This window comes from Haliotis rubra, unplaced genomic scaffold, assembly GCF_003918875.1.
Source record: "Haliotis rubra isolate DU_JTF1 unplaced genomic scaffold, ASM391887v1 Scf16, whole genome shotgun sequence".
In the NCBI taxonomy this organism is placed as follows: Eukaryota; Metazoa; Mollusca; class Gastropoda; order Lepetellida; family Haliotidae; genus Haliotis; species Haliotis rubra.
Window position 1 is genome coordinate 1,495,943 of NW_025765558.1, and position 24,303 is coordinate 1,520,245.

A 24,303-nucleotide genomic window follows, 5' to 3' on the forward strand; every position below is an offset into this window, starting at 1 on the left:
ATCGATAATTGAAACTTCGAGGCGAACAGCTTCCAAGCACAGAACACTTGTTCAACATCACACCACACAATTGTTCTCGCTAAACACAACGCAGTTCTAGTTATGAAGATCGGGAGTATTTGGTTTTACGCTGCTTTTAGCAATATTTCAGCAATATCACGTCGGGGGACACCAGAAATGAGTTTCACACACAGTACCCATGTGGGGAATCGAACCCGTGTCTTCGGCGTGACGAGCGGACTCTTTAACCACATGCCTATCCCGCGGCCGCCTCCCTGGTTGAGAACAACTTTTTTGTGTAACCTATCCTTGTTCTTATTTGGAAATTGTGTACCTTGTCCAAATATAGCGCAAGTCTAAATATAACACATCACACAAAACTGAAGACATAAACAATCTAGCTCGTTTTATCTATTATGCATACAAAATGAGAGAAAAGTTAGAATAGAAATAAGTATTAAAATTCTAAAAGCTGCAGTACAGCTATATATATATATATATATATATATATATATATATATATATATATATATATATATATATATGTATATATATATATATATATATATATATATATATATGTGTTACTGATATTTGTGTGTGTGTTACTGATATTTTTCACAGGGGGTGTAAGATGATGCTATGAAGTTTTAAGTAATTGTTTCCTCTTTTCGTTCACGCCTTCATACCTGTTTACAATATATATATGGGCCTTGGGTCTTCATACGTAATACATTTTTGATGATGTTGAAACGTGAATGAACAGGCACCTTCAAGGATATATTTCGAATTTTACGAGCATCAGGCGACGTAGGTATTCGAAAGAGTGTGTAACGTGAAGGCTTCGTCCATTGACCAAAATATCAATCACTGGACACTCCGTCGACAGCCGTCATACAGCACAAATGCTAATTAGCGAGGAAACGAAATCCATAACGTATCGAAATAACAAACAGAGGGATATAACGAACTTCTTCGGTGTCTCTGGGACTTATAAATATTTAGTCGAATCCCGTATAACGAACCACGATTAAAACGAACTATGACAAGTGGCCCTTTGAGTTCGTTATAACCGTAGATAATAGGACGGTGGGTAGCCATGTGGTTAAAGCATTCGCTTATCATGCTGAAGACGGGTACAATGCGTTAAGATTATTTTTGGTGTCCCCCTCTGCGATAGTGCTAAAAGCGGCGTATAACTCCACTCACTCACTCACCCATACCCACTCACTCACTCACCCATACTCACTCACTCACTCTTTGTACTTATGTCAAAATACACACATTGCATTACCTTGTTAACGAAGCATTATGCTCTATTTTGCATTGTTCGTATTGCTATCCGCACGGGCCTCATTTATAAATCATTTAAGCACATGATACCTGGGTCGTCACGTCTCCGCTTTGTTACATTCTCGGTATATGCTTAACAGAATGTGATCGATATTCTACTTCATCAAGGCTAAATAGTTATCGACCACGGAAATATTTTTCTTTGTTGAAAAGCCAACATGAGAACGAAGGTAATTATTAATACATTTTGAACACTGTCTTTGACTATGAATCCACTGTAGCACTTCGTCAAAAACAATTGACGTGAAAAGAGACTGAATGGTATTATACTGAAGTTTCTTAAACCCATCAATAATTAAACGACACAGTTCAAAAGCAAGCGGTTTTGTCAGTGTAAACAGAAGAGAACCTCAACCGATGGCAACGGACCCACGAGAAACATCCGCCTTTGCCCGTATATAATCCGATGCTGACAAACGTTGTAATAATTGGTACTGTGTTTGTGAGTGAAAGACGAGATGACAATGTAATCGAACAGTAGTATTTTAGTTAGATTGTTTTATATTTCTGCTGCGTCACGATCGATCGTCAATAGAAACTGATACACACATGGAACCAGTCTTGGTGGCGGGTTCCATCTATAGGAATTGAGTTTCTGTCCAGACGAACAGGTGTTCGAAACCATCAACCCTAAGGACAAACGCAAATAGAGCAGGACTGTGCAGTTCATCAAATCATGGCGGACATTATCACCGTCAACGTGAGCGGACGTAGGTTCGAGATCGGACGAGATGTTTTGTCCAGGTTCCCTGATTCTACTCTAGGGCGACTGACGTCATCTACACAGAAGGAGGTTTTCTTCCAGAGACCCGCAGCTGTGTTTAAGTCCGTCCTTGGATACCATCAGACAGGGCACCTGCATCTACCATCTTCTATGTGTCTCGGAGCTGTACAGGTAGGTGGAAGGGTTGTGTACGTCTGAGTGAAGGCGTGTGTACATGTCTGTTCAAATCTGTTTTGGTACCATATATAAGACCAGGCACCGGAATGTACCAGCTTCTAAGTGTGTCAGAGCTGTACAAATACGTGAAGCGCGTGTACGTGTGTTTAGCTCTGTTCTAAGGTACCGTTACACAGGGCACCTTCATGCACCAGCTTCTCTGTGTCTTTGGGCTGTACTGATAAGTGAACCCTATTTAGTTCTGTTCTAAGGTACCATCAAACCAGTCACCTGCATGTACCATCTTATCTTTGGGCTGTACAGAGAAGTGAAGCGTGTACACGTGTGCGTTTAGGTCTGTTCTAAGGTACCATCACACAGGGCACCTGCATGCACCAGTTTTTCTGTGTCTTTGGGCTGTACAGAGAAGTAAAAGGGTTGTGTTCGTCTGTGGGCAGGTTCGTCTTTGTCAGACTGTACACATGTCGTTTGTTACAAATTCAACTCAGGATGTATTTTCACATGTATGAATCACATCTACACATGTAAAAAGCAGATTGTGTATTTTTTATATTTAACAGGAAGAACTGGAATTCTGGGGTCTCGCTGCAAATGATCTTGAACCTTGTTGCAAAAGAAACCTAACCAAATTCAACAAACTTCAAAAGGACTTAGAATCTTTCGAAAGGTCAATGAAGGATGATAATGACACTTTCAACGCTAGCAGCTGTTGCCAGTTACCCGGAACCCGTTTTGCAAACGCGAAGCGACGTATCTGGAGTATCTTGGATCACCCGTTTTCTTCCATTCCTGCTCGTGTAAGACATTTTCACAATGCTATGAAGATGACATGACTTTTAAGATACTACCACTTATAAAAACCAATAGATGTAAGATATAAAGCTTATTGTACATATACCTCACATAAATTTGGCAAATAGTATACTGTGAATAAAAAGTATATATTGCCAATACAGGTTGTCTCATAGGAAATCTTTCAGAAAAAAAACAACTATCATAATTTGGTTTAGTACTTTTAGTTTAAAAACAAAACCATTATGGAAATTATCTTTTACTATAAACAGGATGTATGCATTTTGCTTTCCTCAAAAAGGTTACCTTCTTTTGAAAAGTGAAACTCAGAAATGACTGTTATATGGTCACATGATTGTCATTTTTGACAAGTGAAACCTACGTTTAATACTATTGTATGAGCAGAATAGGAATAGTTATTTTGCTTTAAAAAGCAGTGCCATCATATCTTTAACAATATTTCCTTTAAATGTAAATACAAATGTTTATGATATCCCTAAATCAGTTACCAGATGAACCTTCTCTAAATATGGATTGGTCTTCCCAATTATGTTAGTCTAACATTTCCACAGCTTCACATCTTAGTTTTGAAATAAGCTGGCGCTTAACTTTTTATTCTCGGTATGTACCGGGAGCATTAGTTACTATTATTATATTTATAGATTTAAAATAAATTGCAACAAAATGGGTTCGGGTGATCCTGGCACAGTCAGGCTCGTTATGCTCATCATCAGCTCAGGGCCCTCGCCCCTCTGCGGGCAGCCCAGACTGTGAATACCAAGTCGAACCCACTAAGAACATTTCTGAAGAATAGAGACTCCTAGACCAAGGTTAAACCACTAGGGAAAGTTATGTCCATTGTTCTTGGAAGTGTTTTATTAGCATAACTGATTAGCTGCCCTCGGGCAATTATTTCTATCTAAAAACAGAACAATTGTACTTATTTTGATAATCGTCATCATGCCTAATACATTACACGCGTATTAAATAAGTATGCCCTCGTGGTGTAAGCCGTTTAATCACCCTCACTACGGTAGTTTTTTAAATAAACTCTGCGAGGGCTTTAGCCTGTTTGTATGGGTGATTAACCTATACGTACCCAGAACAATTTCTATGCTTTTCCTGAACCTTTCCAATCACATTGCTGTTAACAAGGGGAAGAAAATCATAGAAATAAATTCACTGGTTTCCTAAAAAAATACAAGACCAAGTTTGTAGGCAGGATTTGTCTTAGGCTGTATATGGGTCTTTTCCAACGAATTTTGTAATTGTCATTTTCCGTGATGCCCTGAACATATTCAGGGTCGTACCATGGATGGACCTTGGGGTCAAACCTAAAGGCACGGTGAAGACGGTAGTAAATAGACATAGCAACGCCATTGTGTCGCTTAAGATACTGTGCCTGTGCCAACGCTGGACATCCACTGACAAGGTGTTGGGCAGTCTCATTAAATTATTATATAATCGACATTTCATCGTTACATTTTTACGTGAAATCACACATTGACGGTCACGAGTGGGTATTCTTTGCGCTTTGCTTTATCCTACGAGACCTCGAGCTGGGCCATCTTGTGACTGTTCTCCTAAAAGAAGGTGACGTGCATCTATACAACCCTACCTAGATGGGCTGTGAGATAGCTTAATGGTTAATGTGTCCGCTCGCCAAACTGAAGACCCCGGTTCGATTCCTCATATGGGTTCAGTGTGTGAAGCCCATTCCTGATGTCCCCCGCCTTGATATTCTAGGAATATTACTACAACGGGGCCTAAAACAATACTCACTCACTCTTTAACTGTAACGTGAAGTCAAATTCCAATGTTTTCAAGATAAAACGACGATAAAGGAGTTCATTACGGTTAGTATGTCACGACCACTTTTAACAGATAGATGTTACAGTCACTTTGATACTTTCAGATATATTTCGCCGTGTCCTCGCTGATGGTGATCCTGTCAGTGCTGGTGGTGTTTTTACAGTCCATGGATTCATTCAAGCAAGGCATGACACTTGAATTGTGGAAGGAGTACTACGGCTCTCAGTTCCAAGAACATGAAGACCGGATACGAGTCCTGACGAGTTCCAGTTCTGCTGAAGTCAATGAAATCCTTGAAAAACACAATCAAACTACCAAGGAACTCATGCACAACTTTACACTTCCTGCGAATGTGTTTTTAGAGAATGAGGTATTCGACATTATCGGGGTATCACTCACATTGTTCTTTTTGCTGGAGCTCCTCCTGAGACTGTTGACGTGCCCTAGCATCATCCGATTCTTCAAGTCAATCATGAACTGGGTGGACATTCTGTCTGTTGCATTTGCTTGCACTGATTCGATATTTCATCATTTCAGGCGGTCGGAAAAGTTCAAGGAAACCTCGATGGACTACCTCGGGGCGTTCCAGATAGTCAGAGTCTTAAGACTCTTCAGACTTGCGAAACACATCACAGGAGCTAAGGTGTTAAAATACACCGTGTTCACTTCCTACAAAGAGTTTGGTTTCATAATCCTTCTGATTTTCATCAATACCATTGTGTTTGGTACTCTTGCGTACACAGTCAACGCCGACAAGATGGAAGATTTGCCGTTTGCTGCCTGGTGGGCTATGGTCACCATGACAACAGTGGGCTATGGGGACGTGGTACCTTCTAACCACGAGGGCAGATTTGTCGGCGTGTTGTGTGCGTGTATGGGTATAATGACCCTGGCTCTGACAGTTCCTCTGTTGGTGGACAACTTTGTCACGTTCTACTCGTACGCTTCCAGGACCTCAGATGCTAAGGAGTTGACCAGGATGGAGAAGGTCAAGGTGTCTCCAGTTGAGGTGTGTGAGGCTGACGATCGTACAGAACATGGTGATAAATGAAAAACAAGATTTTGCACTTGCTCTATTTGATGTTCTGATAAAAAAATAAAACTTACTTAATTATTATGCAAAGCATAGGTAACTCAAAATAATTAAAGCTTGCGGTTTTGTCACTGCCTCTTTGCTATTATGAGATTAATATTTTTCATGTAGTCTCAAGCAATTGCTTTGACATGCCGCGTAATCATTGGTAAAAAAATGACGAAGATTCAAGATTGTGAAAATGTCTTTGGATGGGTAGTCGACGTCCGCTTTTTGTAAGAGGAGTTACGTCCCGTTGCAACTAGTACACGCTGATTCAGCTATTCATGTTACAGTGAACATATAAAACCAGGGATTATGCATAATCCCTGAAATTTTCAGTGATTATGTATAATGTCTGATTCACTCAGTGATTATACACTGAACATGTCCATCATACATTTCCCTATGTATATCAATCATATATAAATTTTATTATGTTGCATGAAGATACCATTGTAGCAAAGAAACGTCTCTATGCTGCTTAATACAAAAGTCTAATTCCACATCTTTTTGGAAGAAATATACCTTAAACAACACAAAAAGAGATTTCAGGGAATATGTCTAAAATTCTAGTCTATATTCAGTGATTGTGTAATCCCTGAAAATACAGTGAATCAGACATTATACATAATCACAGAAACCTTCAGGGATTATACTCTAACATAATCCCTGGCTTTACATATTCACTGTAACATAAAGATCACATTTTGGTCCCGTTTATTTAAATCATCCAGGTGTCTGTGATGCCAAAATCGTAGAGATTTTTGGCAGGTGCAGCTTACGGCTTACCTAATAGAAACTATTTGGATGTTCCGTTCAGACTGTGTTATTGGTGGTACAAAAGAGTTAATGACAGCATTACGTTGCACAACGTACCTATTAAGTCACGTGACTATAACAATAAGACACTATCGGCATGCCACGTTTTGTACGTTTTAAAATAGATGTGGGTTATTTTATCTTGATGTTGCCAGTCACGTTCTGAATGGTCAATATTGTAATTAAGAAATCATACATGTATATTTGTATATATATGTGTAATGATGTTCATCCGGACGTTGTTTGTTCATTGATGAAGAGTTTCACCTGCTGACTGTTTTATGCTTACCTATAAACATATATTTTCATTACTGTTAGGGGGCGGTGGGGTAGCCTAGTGGTTAAAGCGTTGGCTCGTCACGCCGAAGACCCGGGTTCGAATCCCCACATGGGTACAATGTGTGAAGCCCATTTCTGGTGTCCCCCGCCGTGATGTTGCTGGAATAATGCTAAAAGCGGCGTAAAACCATACTCAGTCAGTCATTACTGTTAGGAACTTCTTTTAAAACATATTCAAACCCATAATCACTAAGTTGAATCGATACCTTATGTAAGTACCAAATGATGACTCACTCGTGTTTGATTATTGGTTATTGATTATTGTTTATGGGTTTGGTTATTCTGTCAGTGATCACTCAGCCGTGAAATATGCATGAGGTTTTTCGATGTGATTTAAATATTATCCCTCTGTAAAGGCTTATGTAAGAGGGCGGTGGGGTAGCCTAGTGGTTAAAGCGTTGGCTCGTCACGCCGAAGACCCGGGGTTCTATTCCCCCGTGATGTTGCTGGAATAATGCTAAAAGCGGCGTAAAACCATACTCAGTCAACTGTTAGGAACTTCTTTTAAAACATATTCAAACCCATAATCACTAAGTTGAATCGATACCTTATGTAAGTACCAAATGATGACTCACTCGTGTTTGATTATTGGTTATTGATTATTGATTATGGGTTTGGTTATTCTGTCAGTGATCACTCAGCCGTGAAATATGCATGAGGTTTTTCGATGTGATTTAAATATTATCCCTCTGTAAAGGCTTATGTAAGAGGGCGGTGGGGTAGCCTAGTGGTTAAAGCGTTGGCTCGTCACGCCGAAGACCCGGGTTCGATTCCCCACATGGGCACAATGTGTTAAGCCCATTTCTGGTGTCCCCCGCCGTGATATTGCTGGAATATTGCTAAAAGCGGCGTAAAAACTAAAACTCAGTCAGTCAGTCAGCTTATGTAAGATGTTTACGTTCGATACAGATGGAGGTTGATGAGCACAAATATACTCCAATTGAAATAATCTTCAAACATATTCACTTGAAATGTGTTTTAATGTGTATTTCTGTTCCTGTATATGTAATATGTTATCATTCTGGTCTCTGTGTAATGATGTACGCATCATAACGCAGTTTGCACATGAAGGTTTTCTTCTTCCAACTTTTAGTATTTACCCATTCACATGTATTTGCGTTAATGCTTAGTATTTCAAGCAAAACATTATTTAAACCCATAATCACTCATTTGAATCGATACGTTCTTGGAATAAAACACGATGACCCGTTCGTGTTCAGCGTTAGTGTGTTAGGGTTCGGTTATTCTGCTACGAATCAAATTTGTGATCACTCAACTGTGATTTGTGAAATTGATGTGGTTTTGATATTATCTCACTGTAAACGCTTATATAAGTACACGAGAGGATTAGGTTCGATACAGATGGATGTTAGCGTTTATGGAATTATCCCAATACATATAACCTTCACACACATTCCCTTTGAAATAATAATTATTTTTGTTGTGTGATATGTATTTCTTTTCCTGTATAAATAACATTTTGCCATTCTGCTCGACCTTTTGCAAGATCAAAATCTGAGACAGCTGAACGAGGTTGTTATGTTTTGAAGAATATTACCCGTGCACAAGCAGGGGAGTCGGTCTTCAGCATCCAGTGCTCATAATAAGGGGCGACTAACAGGTTGATGTGATGTGATGTGAAATTGGGTTTTACGTCGTGCTTGAGAATATTTCGCTCATATGACGACGTGCATGCGTGTGTATGTGTATGTGCGGCTGCTTGTACTAGCCCAGACTGAAGCTGGTTTTATAGTGCTAGCTCACTGAGATACCATGCCGCAGTGAAGCATGAATACCCCACTCAGACACATTATACTGACTCCGAGCCGACCAGTCCTTGTTGTACCCATTAATGCCGAGCGCCAGGCAGGGACCAACAAGTACCATATTTTAACGTCTTTTGGTATGACGCGGTCGGGGATCGAACCCGCGACCTTCCGCTCTCCGGGCGGACGCTCTAACCACTACACCACGGAGGCGGTCGACTAACAGGTTGACCGGTTGACACATGCCATCGTATCCCAAAATCGATGTTCATGATGTTGATCACAGGATTGTCTGGTCGATTATTAGACCCGATTATTTAGAGACCGCCCCAAATAGCTGGAACGTTGCTGAGTGCGGCGTTGAAAAACAAACAACCAACAAACCTAATATTAAAATGTAAACACAACGATACGAGACACTAAATGTCCACTAAATGTACTTCCGTGTTAAATGCAATATCTAAACATTCGTTTTGAGATAAGGGAAATTGGACTTCCTGCATACAGAGTGGAATTACAGCTCTACGCCACTACATAATCAGGTAATCAGGTTTCCCTTACAAAGCAGGAACACGAATACCAAGAATACAACAATGAGACTTGCTTCATCATTTATTTATTTTCTGATGCACAGCGGACGCAACGTGCTGAAACAGAGACAAAACAATATAGTGCGAGGCACTGTGTAAACTTGCTTCATAATATATTTAGATGCATACGGATTCATAGCACTCATAACATCCTGACACAGACAGGAAAAAATGCAAAGCGATGCAATGTCTGAACATCCGGGAGTTGATATAAAGGCGCCCGTTTCACAAAGCGATCGTGTGGGAGTAATGATCACCTTAGCTTTACAATCGCTTTGTGGAACGGGGGGCAGGAGATCCACATGGCATACGTAGCGCTACGACATTCGTTTGTAAACGCTAGAGCTACGACAGGTCGTAACGTTATGACCGCTTTGTGGATCGGGACCAATAAATATTATCAAGTATTATCAGTTATGGTTACAGACTGAAATTTATTCCACTGGTCGTAAAAGACAAACTATTGGTGAAAATTATATAAACGGATGCCTAAACTTTAGTGATGACACCGGGTGTTTGCCAAATGAGTAACCATGTTCTGTTCAACTCCACCGGCAACGGGGCGGCGAGGTAGCCTTGAGGTTACAGCGTTCGCTCGTCATGCCCGGGTTCGATTCCATATGTGTGAAGTCCATTTCTGGTGTCCCGTCGTTATATTGCTGGACTACTGCTATAGGCGGAGTAAAACCCGACCCACTCACTCCTTCCCTTTGCGGGAACATGTGGTGTCATCACTGGTCCGGTCATAATTGTTTTGCTGTTGTGTTTTATTTTGACTTTTACAAACAATATATACTGAGTGAAACAAATAAAGGATCACAGAAAAATTCAAGCGTTCCTTTATTATTTTCCAGGTTTCATCACCACAGCGCTATTCAAAGCTGGTGATGAAAACTGGAAACTATTAAAGGAACGCTAGCTTGCATTTTCCTGTGATCCTTTATTTGTTTCTCTCAGTATATTTCGATGAATAGTCGACACTGGCGTGACGGTTTATATTTTGAAGAAGACAGTTTCAATTCATTATTACACTGTTGTTGTGGTATCCTACCGTTACATTGGTCTGTTTTGGTCTGCTAACGGAATATTAGCTTGTTCTGTTCTTCATCTGAAATGAGAAGTAAGTGACAGTTCCGTGCACGTTTCTGTTGTTGTAGTTGCTGTTGTTTAACGCTGCACTCAGCAATATTCCAGCTGTATGACGGCGGTCTGGATGTAATCGAGTCTGGACCAGACAATCCAGTGACCAACATCATGAGCATCGATCTTCACAATTGGGATACGATGACATGTGTCAACCTCGTAAGCGAGCCTAACCCACCCGATCCCGTTAGTCGCATTTTACGACAGGCATGGGTTGCTGAAGACCAATTCTAACCCGGATCTTCACGGGTCAGATCTTCAGACGCTAGCGTGTTTTCGCTTGTATGTATTCAGCAGTTGGTACTTCGCCTCATATATAGTTCATTGATACCAAAATTTCAACTGTTCAAAATTAACAACAATTTTCTGTTTCACCCAGAATGTATCGAATGTTTTGACTGCATTGGCTGTATTGAATTTATTGACTGTATTTAATGTCCTGACTGTATTGGATGTCCTGACTGTATTGAATGTACTGTCTGTATTGAATTTATTGACTGTATTGAATTTTGGGACTGTATTGAATTTATTGACTATTGACCATACTGACATAATTGTTCACAGGTCGCATGCCACTGGTACTGCTGTATGGCGTCAGGCTTAAATACTTACATTCCGAGGCAAATTGTTTTGCAGAGGCATATCCCTGAAGGTCCAGGTTAGAATATTGATCTTCAGTAGCCCATGCTTGTAAAAGGCGACTAACGGGATTGGGTGGTCAGGCTCGCTGACTTTGTTCACACGTCATCGGTTTCCATTTGCGCATGTCTATGCTCATGCTGTTGATCATTGGATTGTCTAGTCCAGACTCAATTATTTACAGACCGCCGCCATATAGCTGGAATATTGCTGAGTGCTGCGTAAAACTGATTTCATGATCACTCACTCACTTTAATGGGGCATGCTCGTAGTAGAGCGGGACAGAGTAGAGCCGTGAGTATGAAACATTGTTCCTTACTGATCAATTTTAGCGTACAAAAGAGCGCACAAAAACATTTGTCCATTTTACATACCTGCACTTTCATTTGTGTTATCAATTCTCGGTTCGCTCTCTGCGCTCCCCGTGTCTTCTGTCTCAGGTTTTTCTGTTCCAAAAAGAAGAGTTAAACGAAAGTTATTTCCCTTTCAAAAAACTTCCAAATTACAAAAATACATCGTTACTCAGCACTGACAAATCTTATGGATATTTTAACAACTTCTTTATTTGTTTACTACCTGAAGAAGGGGCAAGAACTAGCCCCGAAACGTCGTGGTAAACAAATATAGAAGTTGCTATCCACAAGATTTGTCTTTTGAAAAACATATTCCAATTGCATTGGACAATGCTCATGCTGTTTCTCACTGACATGTCTAGGCCAGAATCTTATATTTATAGACCGTCGGGGCAGTGGGTAGCCTAGTGGTTAAAACGTCCGCTCGTCAAGACCCGGGTTTGATTCCCAACATAGGTACAATGAGTGAAGCCCATTTCTGGTGTCTCCTGTGATATTGCTGGAATATTGCTAAAATTGTCGTAAACCCATACCTACTCACTAACTGCAGACCGTCATTTACTTGAAATATTGCTGCGTTCGGCTGTAAACAAACAAAATCAACAACCAATGGGTGAGCATTTCTCTGAGAGAAATAATGTATTTTGGCTGAGACCCCAACACGAATATTTTCAGGCCACAGCCAACCTGTGTCTAGAAACCCATCCATGATCATGCCGAATCTGATTCATACCTTGGTGCCTCACCTTGCTGCCTCTGCTGCCCGAACGGACCCAGTGTGAATGATCCATGTAATATTATTCTCACCTTGCTGCCTCTGCTGCCACAAGACCCAATATGAATGATCCATGTAATATTATTCTCACCTTTGCTGCCTCTGCTGCCACCCGAACGGACCCAGTGTGAATGATCGGACAAAATGTGGCCATGATCGCGTGTAATATTATTCTCTGGTGTCTCTGCCCGACAAGACCCAATGTGAATGATCCATGTAATATTATTCTCACCTTGCTGCCTCTGCTGCCCGAACGGACCCAGTGTGAATGATCCATGTAATAGTATTCTAACCTCTGCCTCTGCTGCAAGAACGGACCCAGTGTGAATGATCCATGTAATATTATTCTCACCTTGCTGCCTCTGCTGAGAGAACGGACCCAATGTGAATGATCCATGTAATAGTATTCTCACTGCTGAACGGACCCAGTGTGAATGATCCATGTAATATTATTCTCACCTTGCTGCCTCTGCTGCCACAAGACCCAATATGAATGATCCATGTAATATTATTCTCACCTTGCTGCCTCTGCTGCCACAAGACCCAATGTGAATGATCCATGTAATAGTATTCTCTGCTGCCCGAACGGACCAAATGTGAATGATCCATGTAATATTATTCTCTGCCTCTGCTGCCGAACGGACCCAATGTGAATGTATTCTCACCTTGGAGCCTCTGCTGAGAAGAACGACTTTAATGTGGATGATCGCGTGTAATAGTATTCTCACCTTGGAGCCTCTGCTGCTTAGAACGGACCCAATGTGAATGATCGCATGTAATAGTATTCTCTGCTGCCCGAACGGACCCAATGTGAATGATCGCGTGTAATAGTATTCTAACCTTGGAGCCTCTGCTGCGAGAACGGACCCAATGTGAATGATCGCGTGTAATAGTATTCTCACCTTGGAGCCTCTGCTGCGAAGAGAATGGACCCAATGTGAATGATCGCGTGTAATAGTATTCTCACCTTGGAGCCTCTGCTGCGAGAACGGACCCAATGTGAATGATCGCGTGTAATAGTATTCTCACCTTGGAGCCTCTGCTGCGAGAACGGACCCAATGTGAATGATCGCGTGTAATAGTATTCTCACCTTGGAGCCTCTGCTGCGAGAACGGACCCAATGTGAATGATCGCGTGTAATAGTATTCTCACCTTGGAGCCTCTGCTGCGAGAACGGACCCAATGTGAATGATGTGATTCTCATGAGCCTCCATGTAATATTATTCTCAACTTGGTGCCTCTGCTGCCAGAACGGACCCAGTGTTTATAATCGCTAGTAATATTATTCTCACCTTGGGGCCTCTGCTGCCACAAGACCCAATGTGTATGATCGCGAGTAATATTATTCTCACCCTGGTGCTTCTGCTGCCATTCTTGTTTCTTCTTTGCTAACCAGTTCTCTGTCCAGGCGAAAGCACCACCACCACCACCACCATGACGACTGTGACCACCAACATGTCTAGTGTGGCCTCTTCTTTGGTGGTGTCGAAGTCCTCTCCAAGCTGAAATTTAATTCTGAATTTGTATACTCCATCTTCAGTTCACCGCCCGAAACTCAAAGGAGCTTTTGACGTGGTCTGTTTGTCTATTTTATGTTCATTGTACTTATCATTCCATATCATTTGTAACATAGTGTCAGTCTTAACATGCATTTTGTCAACAGATTATCTTCGGTGTTGGTGCGGAGGACAGCCTAGTGGTTAAAGCGTTCGCTCGTCACGCCGAAGACCCGTGTTCGATTCCCAACATGGGTACAATGTGTGAAGCCCATTTCTGGTGTCCCCTGCCGTGATATTGCTGGAATATTGCTAACACCAGCGTAAAACCATACTCAGTCACTAACTCACTCTTAATGTTTGACAGTAAATTGTTGATTTGTTCTGACTGTTGAAATTTTAAACTCTTGAGGACATATGCAAAATCATTTTTAAAACAATATTCAAAATGAGCAATGTACCTATAGGTTAAACGCCGCATTAAATAATATCTTATAATGATATGACGGCCTATCAGACGTTTACCACTTTAATGTAATCCATGAGCACAGATTGGGTGCTGGCAAATCTTGAAACATACTTATAGTGCACCGGGAGTCGAATCTACGATTATAGGTTTCTCTCGTGACCAAGGGAGGCGACTCTGCACAGCGAATTGCGATGCCTCAGATGACAAGGCGATGACTTATGTGAAAGATTGTTTTTACAAATGTTAAAAATACACTTTATACTTTTAGTCTGGGACTATTTTTGCGATTATCCATACTTGTAGCTACACAGTCTGCACATTGTGTGGCATTCGACTGATTTTCTGCAGATTTTCTGGCAGGTATAAAATACTCTTAAAAAGTAGGGGAACTCATTGCTAATTTACGATTAAAAAAATTGGGAAATATAGCGGAGTCAATCAATGTTGATATGTTAATAATGAATGTTTAGAGAGTGCATCACCACTTGCACTTCCTTATGACCATAGTTGTTTGTACAGTAATCGCTCTCGAAAGATGATTGGTGTTTGACGTGGAATTTGCATGTGTAGGATTTTCAAACAAAACAAAAACCCGACTAGAAACAAACACTAACAACTGTATGATTCAAGATAATTGTCGAAATTAATGGTCTACAGTGATTTATCGACCTTCTTGAAAACCGTCAAAACAAGAATGACACCCCATACGTTGTGTTTAGGGGTGGCGATAAAGAGAAATGATAGTGCGTTCATAAGATGTCTGTCTTTGGAAAGTTTGCTGACGCTTATACTTCCTATCGAAGATGAAGTTCCTTTTTTAAGAGTATATGACATGAGGTGTTTGCATAGAATTGGGTGTTATCAATTTGTGAGAGTTGAAGATATATATGGCAGCCTGGTTAAGGGAAAGGCACATCTGTATTACTGGATCCTCTCCAGAATAGATCATACATGTATTAACATACACACCAAAGATGTATCGACAAAACAGCATAAAATAAGGAGAAAGATATTAGGCATAATATCAATCAGACCAAAATAATAGTAATCATATATTGATTATAACTGTGTCCCGGTTTTATCCCCAAAGCTTTGGTTTGTTTGTTGTTCAACACCGTACTCAGCCATATTCCAGCTATATGGCGGTGGTCTGGACCAGACAATCCAGTGATCAACATCATGGGCATCAATCGCCGAAATTGGGATACGATGACATGTGTCAACCAGGTCAGCCAGCCTGACCACCCAATCCCGTTAGTCGCCTATTACAACAAGCAGAAGACCAATTCTAACCCGGAGCTTCACAGGTATATCCCCAAAGACACAGGAGAGGACTCCTTACCATTTTTCGCTGGAGATGTCACTTGTTCCGTCAGCTCCTCCTTTTTGGGCTGCTCTGCGGGTACTCCGAATTTCCCTTCCTTCCAGTTTGTCCATAGGCCGCGAAGGTATTTCTCTGTCTCCTCAGGCGAGTGCTTGTCCTCTGAAATCAGTCGGAACAGTTGTTACATTAGGTTGTTTGTTGATTTGTTGTTTAAAGCCGCACTCAGCAAGATTCAAGCTATATGACGGCGGTCTGTAAATAATCGAGCCTGGACCAGACAATCTAGTGATCAACATCACGAGCACCGATCTACATAATTGGGATACGATGACATGTGTCAACCAAGTCAGCGAGCCTGACCATCCGATCCTGTTAGTCGCCTCTTACAATAAGCCAACTCCTCATCAGGTACATTTCCACACATACGCATATATACTATTCACACTTTGCTAAGGATCAACTCATGGATTCAACAGAAAACTATGATGTGGGGTCAAAGTTGGTTTAAATATCTAAGCTTATTGTAAGCATGGATCCTAGGTTTCAGTTTGTCATTTCATTTTGTGGAACCCATACCTGCTATTGACAGGTGTTGTGTACTTGCCAATGACTCGTTCCATGATTTGCAAAATGGTTGATTGGTGCCATGAAAACCATTTCTATGGTTACTCATGTATCAAGTGCATAAGGTTAGATTAAAGTGGCTGTTTGCCTAAAGAGGGGTTACCATGTCATTATTTATCCAGTTTTAAATGGATACAATTTAAAATAATATATCTACGTTTTAGTAAAGTTGTGATTTTTGTGATCCTTAGCAAAGTGTGAGTAGTATATTTTTAAATGGTGTGTTCCCCATAATAAAGAGGTTTGAGATCCCTAACTTCTCCCACTGGTGTGTATCATAACTAAATGCCCTTCAAAGATTTTATATGAAAACAAAGCGTAGTATAATTAGACTTGGTAGATACACAGGGGCTTGTCAGGCTAAAAACTGCCACCAAGGTATATACTGTCACTAACGGGGTCTTAATACTATATATAGTATGACAAGAAATTATTGAGAATTTAAGGAAAATGTTTAATTCGATTTCTAGTATAAACAACCTTGACCAGCTATCAAGTGCTTGGTTTCATTCAAGAAAGACAACTCCGTTAATACTTTTTCATTAGTTTGTGGCGAGTTATCCCCCTTTGTTTACGTGCTAGCAGACAACATTTTCAGTGATCCTCAGTATGGATGATTTAGAGAAGAGGAAGTTGATTTTAGAGTATTATAACAAGGACATCAGATCAGTTTACGTACATTTATTCAACGGAAACAGAATTGTGTCGTGCCCGTTCGCCATTGACGAACTTGGCCTTAACCTGCCCCGCACTGAAAACAGTCAGCGATTTGATGGGACATAATTAATTTTTAGCCAATTAGCTCCCTTGCTCTTTTTAGTGCAGGTTAAGGATAGGTCGTCAATAGCGAACGGGCACGACACAATTCTGTTTCCGTTGAATAAAGGTACGTAAACTGATCTGATGTCCTTGTTATAATACTCTAAAATTATAATAAATGAATAAATGTACGTAAACTCATTATGAGAGTGAGATGTAAGTGTCTTCGAAAGAATGGCGACTAGCGCGCTGACAGGTGCCATCAGTTCAACATGTTTTGGTGCATGTCGTTTGTGTATACTGTGAAATAAACAAGAAAATGGGTGAGTTACCGCTACAAATTCTGAGCAGGAATTTGGCTCGGAATCGAGAAATCACGATTTTTCGAGCTTCCGAAGACCCTAGCTCCCAAACTACTGCTTCGATTTTTGTGTTGTATGTCTCATTTTGTTGGTAAATCTATTGGCTTGAAATGTGTGCATACTTTAAATGGGATAAATACAGTGAACATTGTTGAATTCGCCCTGAAACGAACCTGGTGTGTTGACCTCGTTACATCCCTTTCCTTTTATATAGTACTAAAACCCCGTCAGTGACAGTATATACCTTGGTGGCAGTTTTTAGCGTTACAAGCCCCTGTGGGTTGATAAAGACTGTCATATTTACCCTTGTTCTCTATGTCCTTCTTCAGGTCTTCTATCTGTCTAGGAAGCTTGGCGATTCGGTCCTGATTCGCTTTCACTGATTTTGCTATGTCTTCTTTGCCTGAAATCAATACAAAACGGAGTTATTGATATTTGAAAGGAGCAATCCATAGATGATCATTTGAGTGTTTCCATACCGTGACAATAATACACTCGAATACCCAAATGTATTTCGGTGTGTACCTTATTTTGACTGGCAGTGTATGCCAACATTGTATCATCAGTATGGCATAACATATGTTATATTTGGGACTACACTTTCTCAGATTCTTGTACTTTTGTTGGGTTGATTCCCATCCAGGATTCCAACCAACACCCCCAGAGTCAGGCACCTAATCGCCAGCACGCAAAGTCAACCGCCTAACCCGCTCAGCCACCGCGGCTTCCACTGACAGAGTGTAATCTCAAATATAACATATGTTACATTTGACTACTTTCTAAATGGCATTGTGTATTCAAAAGTATGGTAGATTACAAATTCATATTGTGACCAAATCATTAACGTTATCAAACCGTTATAAGATTGAAAACAATCGTCACAATATTGCAAAGGGTGAAAAACAAGACGTCAACCCACGTCAAATGTATCGCCATTGAAAATACATCTCTATTTTGTATCATTTTAGCCATCATCAAAAAAGGTGCATATTTTCGTCAGCTTGGCGGTATATATATATACCCCGTATATATTTACATGTTTAGTTGATCAGTGATCAGAATAATATGTTCATCGAATTGGTTTACTGTATTGATAACATAACCCATCGTATGATGGAGTGAGTGAGTGAGTTTACTTTTACGCTGCACTCAGCAATATTCCAGCTGTATGGCGGTGGAATCTGGTACAGACAATCCAGTGATTCCAAATTTGAAGACAGATACCCCTCTGGCTCAAGAGGACTCGTGTATTCTATATATAACTTGTAACGTGAACTGTTTGTTAGTAAGATGTTATATTAGACCTCAAAATCCCGCCCCACATTGGTGTTACGATGGCATCATTCAGTGTGGTGACCTCTTTATGATAATTGGAAGGCGGGGAAGCCTAGTGGTCAAAGCGTTCGTGAGCATTGATCTACGCAATTGGGATACGATGACATCTGCCAACCAAGTCAGCGAGCCTGACCACCCGATCCCGTACGTAGCCACTTACGACAAACATAGATTACCGAAGATCAATTCTAACCCGGATCTTCACGGGTTCATATGATAGACACAAGAATTGAGTTGTTCCTGGCATCCGTTGTCAAAACATTCTTTAACCCTTCATGTGTCGTTTAAGCGTCATAGGAAGCGGGCAACCTAGTTGTTAAAGCGTTTGCTCGTCATGCCGACGACCTGGGCTTGATGGAAAACAATGTGTGAAGCCCATATATGGTGTTTCTGTAACATTGCTTGAACATTGTTAAAATACATACTCAGTGAAGTGTCAAAGTTTAAATGAAATGCATAACCTTCCTGTATTTCCTTCTTGATTCCTTTGGTGTACTTGTAAAGTTTGTCAATGTAGTCATCCATCTTTTTCAGCGCATGGTTCATCTTCTCGACCTCCATCGCCAGGGAAGGGACCTCCACGCTCAACATCTCATTCACTGTGACTGTGGTAGGCAAAACGAGTTATGAGGAATCAGCTTTAGATGAGGAGATTTTAATGGAACATTGTTATTTCTCATTTTTTAAGCTTACTTAGGATATATATTATACACATTTCAATATTCTGTAAGTAGGATTGGGTATAAATCCAGTAAGGGCACATATATTCACACACTTAGAGCATACGCAGAACACATAACTTACATTTATAACATACGCAAACCATACAGAACATGCTTACATGTGTAAATATGTTATATCCATGTCGGTTTTTTTAAGTTTAGAGCTGCACAAGGACCACGATGATAACAATAACTCGTTTTCGTAGTCAGTATAGGTGTAACTAAAGTTTTGAATCATTTCATATTGTTGTTTTTATTCGTTCATGTTAGGCTGGTGGAAGTTGAGAACACTCAGAACACTCAAAGGGCGTTCTAAATCTGTTACAGCGTCCGGGGTGTTCTGAGTTGAACACATACAGAACACACAAATAGTGTTCTGAAATCTAGAACACGAGCGTTCTGTAAGTGGAACACTAGTGCTCTGGCGGCAGAACACATAGTGTCTAAATTAGAACACTAAATATGTTACAGGAATGGTGTTCTCACAATGTTCATAACTATAACACTTTAAGGTTTAAAGTGTAGTCATGTGGTAACGCTCTTCACGCCAACGCCCGGTGTCGATTCCCTGCATGGTTAAAACATGTGAAACTAATTTTTGGTCACCCGTCCTGCTGTGGTAGGAATAATGCTGAATGCATGCTAACCCTACTTATTCAGTTATAGTCTGTTTGCAGTGACAACGTACCAATTAATTTCCCTTTAAACAAAAAAGTAAATCAAATTAAGTGAAATTATGATTGCAGATCTTCATAATTTTACCTTGCCAGTTGAACATTTAAATCTCAGAATTTTATTCCACTTAGGATAAAAGTTGTTTAACAAACGATCACAGATTCCAATCACTACTATTGGTTTTTATCACTTAATTTGATTTACTTTTTTGTTTAAAGTGAAATTCATCGGTACGTTTTCACTGCAAACAGACTATAGTATTCTGCAATTAAATTTCAATACTTTAATCCGGAGAGGGATAATTCTGTACATATATTATTTTATTATATGATATTTATATAGCGCACATATCCAGGCAACTAGTGCTTGCTCAAGGCGCTGGTATTTTTTCCCTCGATCATCGGATGTCAGTCTCAACGGCACATCGTGTTATTAATCTCAACTCCCTGGGGATCATACAACTCTTGCAGCCACTAGGCGCACCGAGTTATTGTGGCCTTCTCATCCTAACGATCTTGAAAATGGAAGTTGCACTAATTTTTAAATCTTCGTTCTTGAATTCATAATGAGTACACTGAGCATACTTAGGGTTTTAGGATATCCTAGTGGTTAAGGCTTCCGTTCGGCACACCCCAACCCCGGTTCGATAAAATATAAGCAAAACCAAACGCATTCACTCACAACGTGATAAAACATACGCTGCACATGTGCATTAAACTTGGGCATTGATAGATCATTCATTCGGCTAACATATTCATATTACTAACTTAAGTGAGGGTTGTAAGGAAGTCTAGTTGTTAAAGTGCAACCCCGGGTTCGATTCATTAGGCGCAAAACAATACTCATTCACTCACTACAATATATAAGTGAGTGAGTGAGTAAGTTTAGCTTTACGCCGCACTCACTAATATTCCAGACATATGTAACTAACCGAGTCTGGACCAAACAACCCAGTGATCAACATCATGAGCATCGATTTACGCAATCGGGATACTATGACATGTGTCAACCAAGTCAGCGAGCCTGACCACCCGATCCAGTTAGTCGCCTCTTACGACAAGCATGGGATACTGAAGATCAATTCTAACTCGGGTATTACAATGTATAAAATAAACTTGTGAGACAGTGTTGTTCAATGTGGAACAATGTTCCTAGTTTGTAACATAGTACAGTGGGGGTGTGCTATATTTAGAATTGTGCTATATTTGGACACCGTTCTGGAAGGTACAGAAAAGTTTAACCTTTGGGCTTTTCCTCTATATTTTCAACCGGGAGGTGGGGTAAGCTAGTGGTTATACCGTTCGCTCGTTACGCTGAAGACCGCGTTCGATTCCCCACATGTACATTGTGTGAGGCCCATTTCTGGTGTCCCCAGCCGTGATATTGCTGGAATATTGCGAAAAGCGGCGTAAAACAATACTCACTCACTCACTCACTCACTATATTCTCAAACAGGGACTCCTCTGGAGTCTTTGCCCTCAGGTATACGTAACAATGAACACATATCAGTTTCACTTACTGTTCTCCTCGAGGGCCGCCACCCTGTCTTCCAGGTTCTCCAGTTCAAGATCATTGTCTTCTGACTCTGGAAACAATACTGCTGAAACATACAAAACAGGGTCCCGATCCACAAAGCGTCCGTAACGTTACGACCTGTCGTAACTCTCTCTAGTTTACCATAGGCTGAAAAATATCGTAGTGCTATGAACGCTTTGTGGATTGGGCCCTGGGGTCCCAAAAATTCGGAGAAGCGGGGCTTAATGCCGCTTTAAACACTGTACTGACATCACGACATGTCAACTTTATGTGGGACGAAAACCCGGAGTAATGCAGGTCTCAAACAATTGTCATTTTTTGGTGAAACCCGCAAACACAGGTATTGAGTTGGTTTACCAAGAAACGTAACCCCAAATCGTGGGTCGCTTATGAGCTCACGGGACGCAACTCTACACACTGAATTGCGTCAACTGCGGCGACTGTGTGTGAAGCCCATTTCTTGTGCCCCTGCCGTAACATTGCTGGAATGTTGCTAAAACCATACTCACTCACTCACTCGCCATATTCTCAAACAGGGACTCCTGTGGAAAGTCTTTTGCCCTCAGGTATATGTAACAATGAACACATATCAGTTTCACTTACTGTTGTCCTCGAGGGCTGCCACCCTGTCTTCCAGATTCTCCAGTTCAAGATCATCGTCTTCTGACTCTGGAAACAGTACTGCTGAAACATACAAAACCCGTACCGGGCCCTGATCCACCAAGCGTCCGTAACGTTACGACCTGTCGTAACTCTCTAGTTTACCATAGGCTGAAGAATATCGTAGCGCTATGAACGCATTGTGGATTGGGCCCTGGGGTCCCAAAGATTCGGAAAAGCGGGGCTTAACGCCGCTTTAAACACTGTAGTGACATCACGACATGTCAACTTTATGTGGGACGAAAACCTGGAGTAATGCAGGTCTCAAACAATTGTCATTTTTGGTGAAACCCGCAAACACAGGTATTGTGTTGGCTTACCTAGAAACGTAACCCAAAATCGTGGGTCGCTTATGAGCTCACGGGACGCAACTCTACACACTGAATTGCGTCAACTGCGGCGACTGTGTGTGAAGCCAATTTCTTGTGCCCCCTGCCGTAACATTGCTGGAATGTTGCTAAAACCATACTCACTCACGAAATGGGTGTGAAATTAGGATAATGATCAAGCGGATATACGGCCCAAACTACTAAACATGGTTTCACTGACATGTAGCTCTTAACAAACGAACCGTATTGTATTTTATATATTTATTATACATTTATTTATGTATATTTATATAGCGCCAATATCCAGATCACCTGCTCAAAGGCGCTTTGTTTTTCCCTCGATCACTGGATGTCAATCTCAAATGGCACATTGTATTATCAATCTCAACTCCCTGGGAATCATACACCTCTTGCAGCCACTAGGCGCACCGATTTAATGTAGCTTTTCCCATCCTTACAAGGTACCCATTCACAGCTGGGTGGACTGGGACACATATTAAACAGTACTTTGTCCAAGTGTTACTGCACGTTGCTGAACCCGCAACTAGGTGTTTGCACGTATTCATGTGGCCACAATCTGGTCATATACCAACGGATTCGTGGGTTCTTTTAAGCTGCACAGGGTTGTGTACTGTACACTATATGACAACACTGAAAGAGTCTGCACAGAAAGTTAACTCCAAGGCTTTTACACCCGGTCACAGGTGGGCTCGATCCCGGCACCTCTAGATCACTGGATCACTAGCCTGGCGCCTTAGACAGCTCGCCACCATGCCCCGACCATGCCCGTAGAGACACTGATACAATCATTTCAGTGTACTGAAAACTTTGCAATAGAAAGCACATATACTGGGGATAAAATGTACAAACTGCGCTTACCGTTTTAGTGAGTGAGTGAGTTAGAATTTTTCGTCACATCGGTAGCATTTCAGCCATATCGCGAGTAAAACAAATTATACATTCATGACACATGAAATCAGAATATAAAAATCCGTGGAAAAGGAACAGTAAATTTAAAACCATAAACAACAAATATAAAATGCTGTTGATCGCCAACAACTGAAGGTTTTCGTTTTAGTATTGAGAAATTAACATAACATGTAATCCCCGAAGATTTGTCACAATGCATCGACAAATATGAATATTAAAATACGAAATAAATAACCTATTTACCATCCTCCTCCGCCTCCTGCCCGTGGACCAACGCCGACGTCAGCACAACAGCACACACGACGAGAAACTTCATCTTCTCCGGTATGTTGTGGTGAACGATAGCACCGGCCGTAATATACCATCCACTCATACGTGATAAAACACATCACTGTGCAAATGTGACGTATTGTCGTCTTTGAAACAATATTAGGTTCGAAAGAATCTATGGGAACAATATAGTCTGATTTTCTTTAGGCTTTGAACTATCAGTAGAGACCTTGCTAAAATGCTGTACCAAACATATTCTGTACAAATAGTATTCTGTATGACCATGGATTTAGCACGAACATTCCTCGTTACTTAGTACTGAAAACGTGTTTTGTTTTTTTTATTTTCTAATAAAACTACCCGTGACTGACTATAATTTGCAAAGCTTTTGATTGCTGTGAACATGAAAATATATAATAGTATTTTTTTCTTTGAAGTTATTTTTACAATTACA

The 24,303-nt window shown here is 40.8% G+C and overlaps 2 protein-coding genes across 3 annotated transcripts; one reads left to right on the forward strand and one right to left on the reverse strand.

Annotated features, from left to right (window-relative positions):
* The first annotated feature begins 1,668 nt into the window (after positions 1-1,668).
* Positions 1,669-7,066, forward strand: LOC124271379 (potassium voltage-gated channel protein egl-36-like). 2 transcript variants are annotated; one of them, XM_046706515.1, is made up of 3 exons: positions 1,669-2,248; positions 2,815-3,051; positions 4,962-7,066. In XM_046706515.1, the coding sequence occupies exons 1-3, from the start codon at positions 2,030-2,032 to the stop codon at positions 5,907-5,909; spliced, it is 1,404 nt and encodes a 467-aa protein (XP_046562471.1). In that variant the 5' UTR covers positions 1,669-2,029; the 3' UTR covers positions 5,910-7,066. The 2 variants fall into 2 exon arrangements, with proteins under 2 accessions (XP_046562471.1, XP_046562472.1); XM_046706516.1 differs by lacking the exon at positions 2,815-3,051.
* Positions 7,067-9,456: 2,390 nt separating this feature from the next.
* Positions 9,457-23,895, reverse strand: LOC124271316. The gene is made up of 9 exons (XM_046706412.1): positions 23,823-23,895; positions 22,264-22,344; positions 19,189-19,332; positions 17,697-17,795; positions 15,666-15,806; positions 13,711-13,860; positions 11,604-11,675; positions 10,478-10,555; positions 9,457-9,504 (listed from the first exon to the last, which is right to left on the reverse strand). The coding sequence occupies exons 1-8, from the start codon at positions 23,893-23,895 to the stop codon at positions 10,524-10,526; spliced, it is 792 nt and encodes a 263-aa protein (XP_046562368.1). The 3' UTR covers positions 9,457-9,504; positions 10,478-10,523.
* Positions 23,896-24,303: the final 408 nt, after the last annotated feature.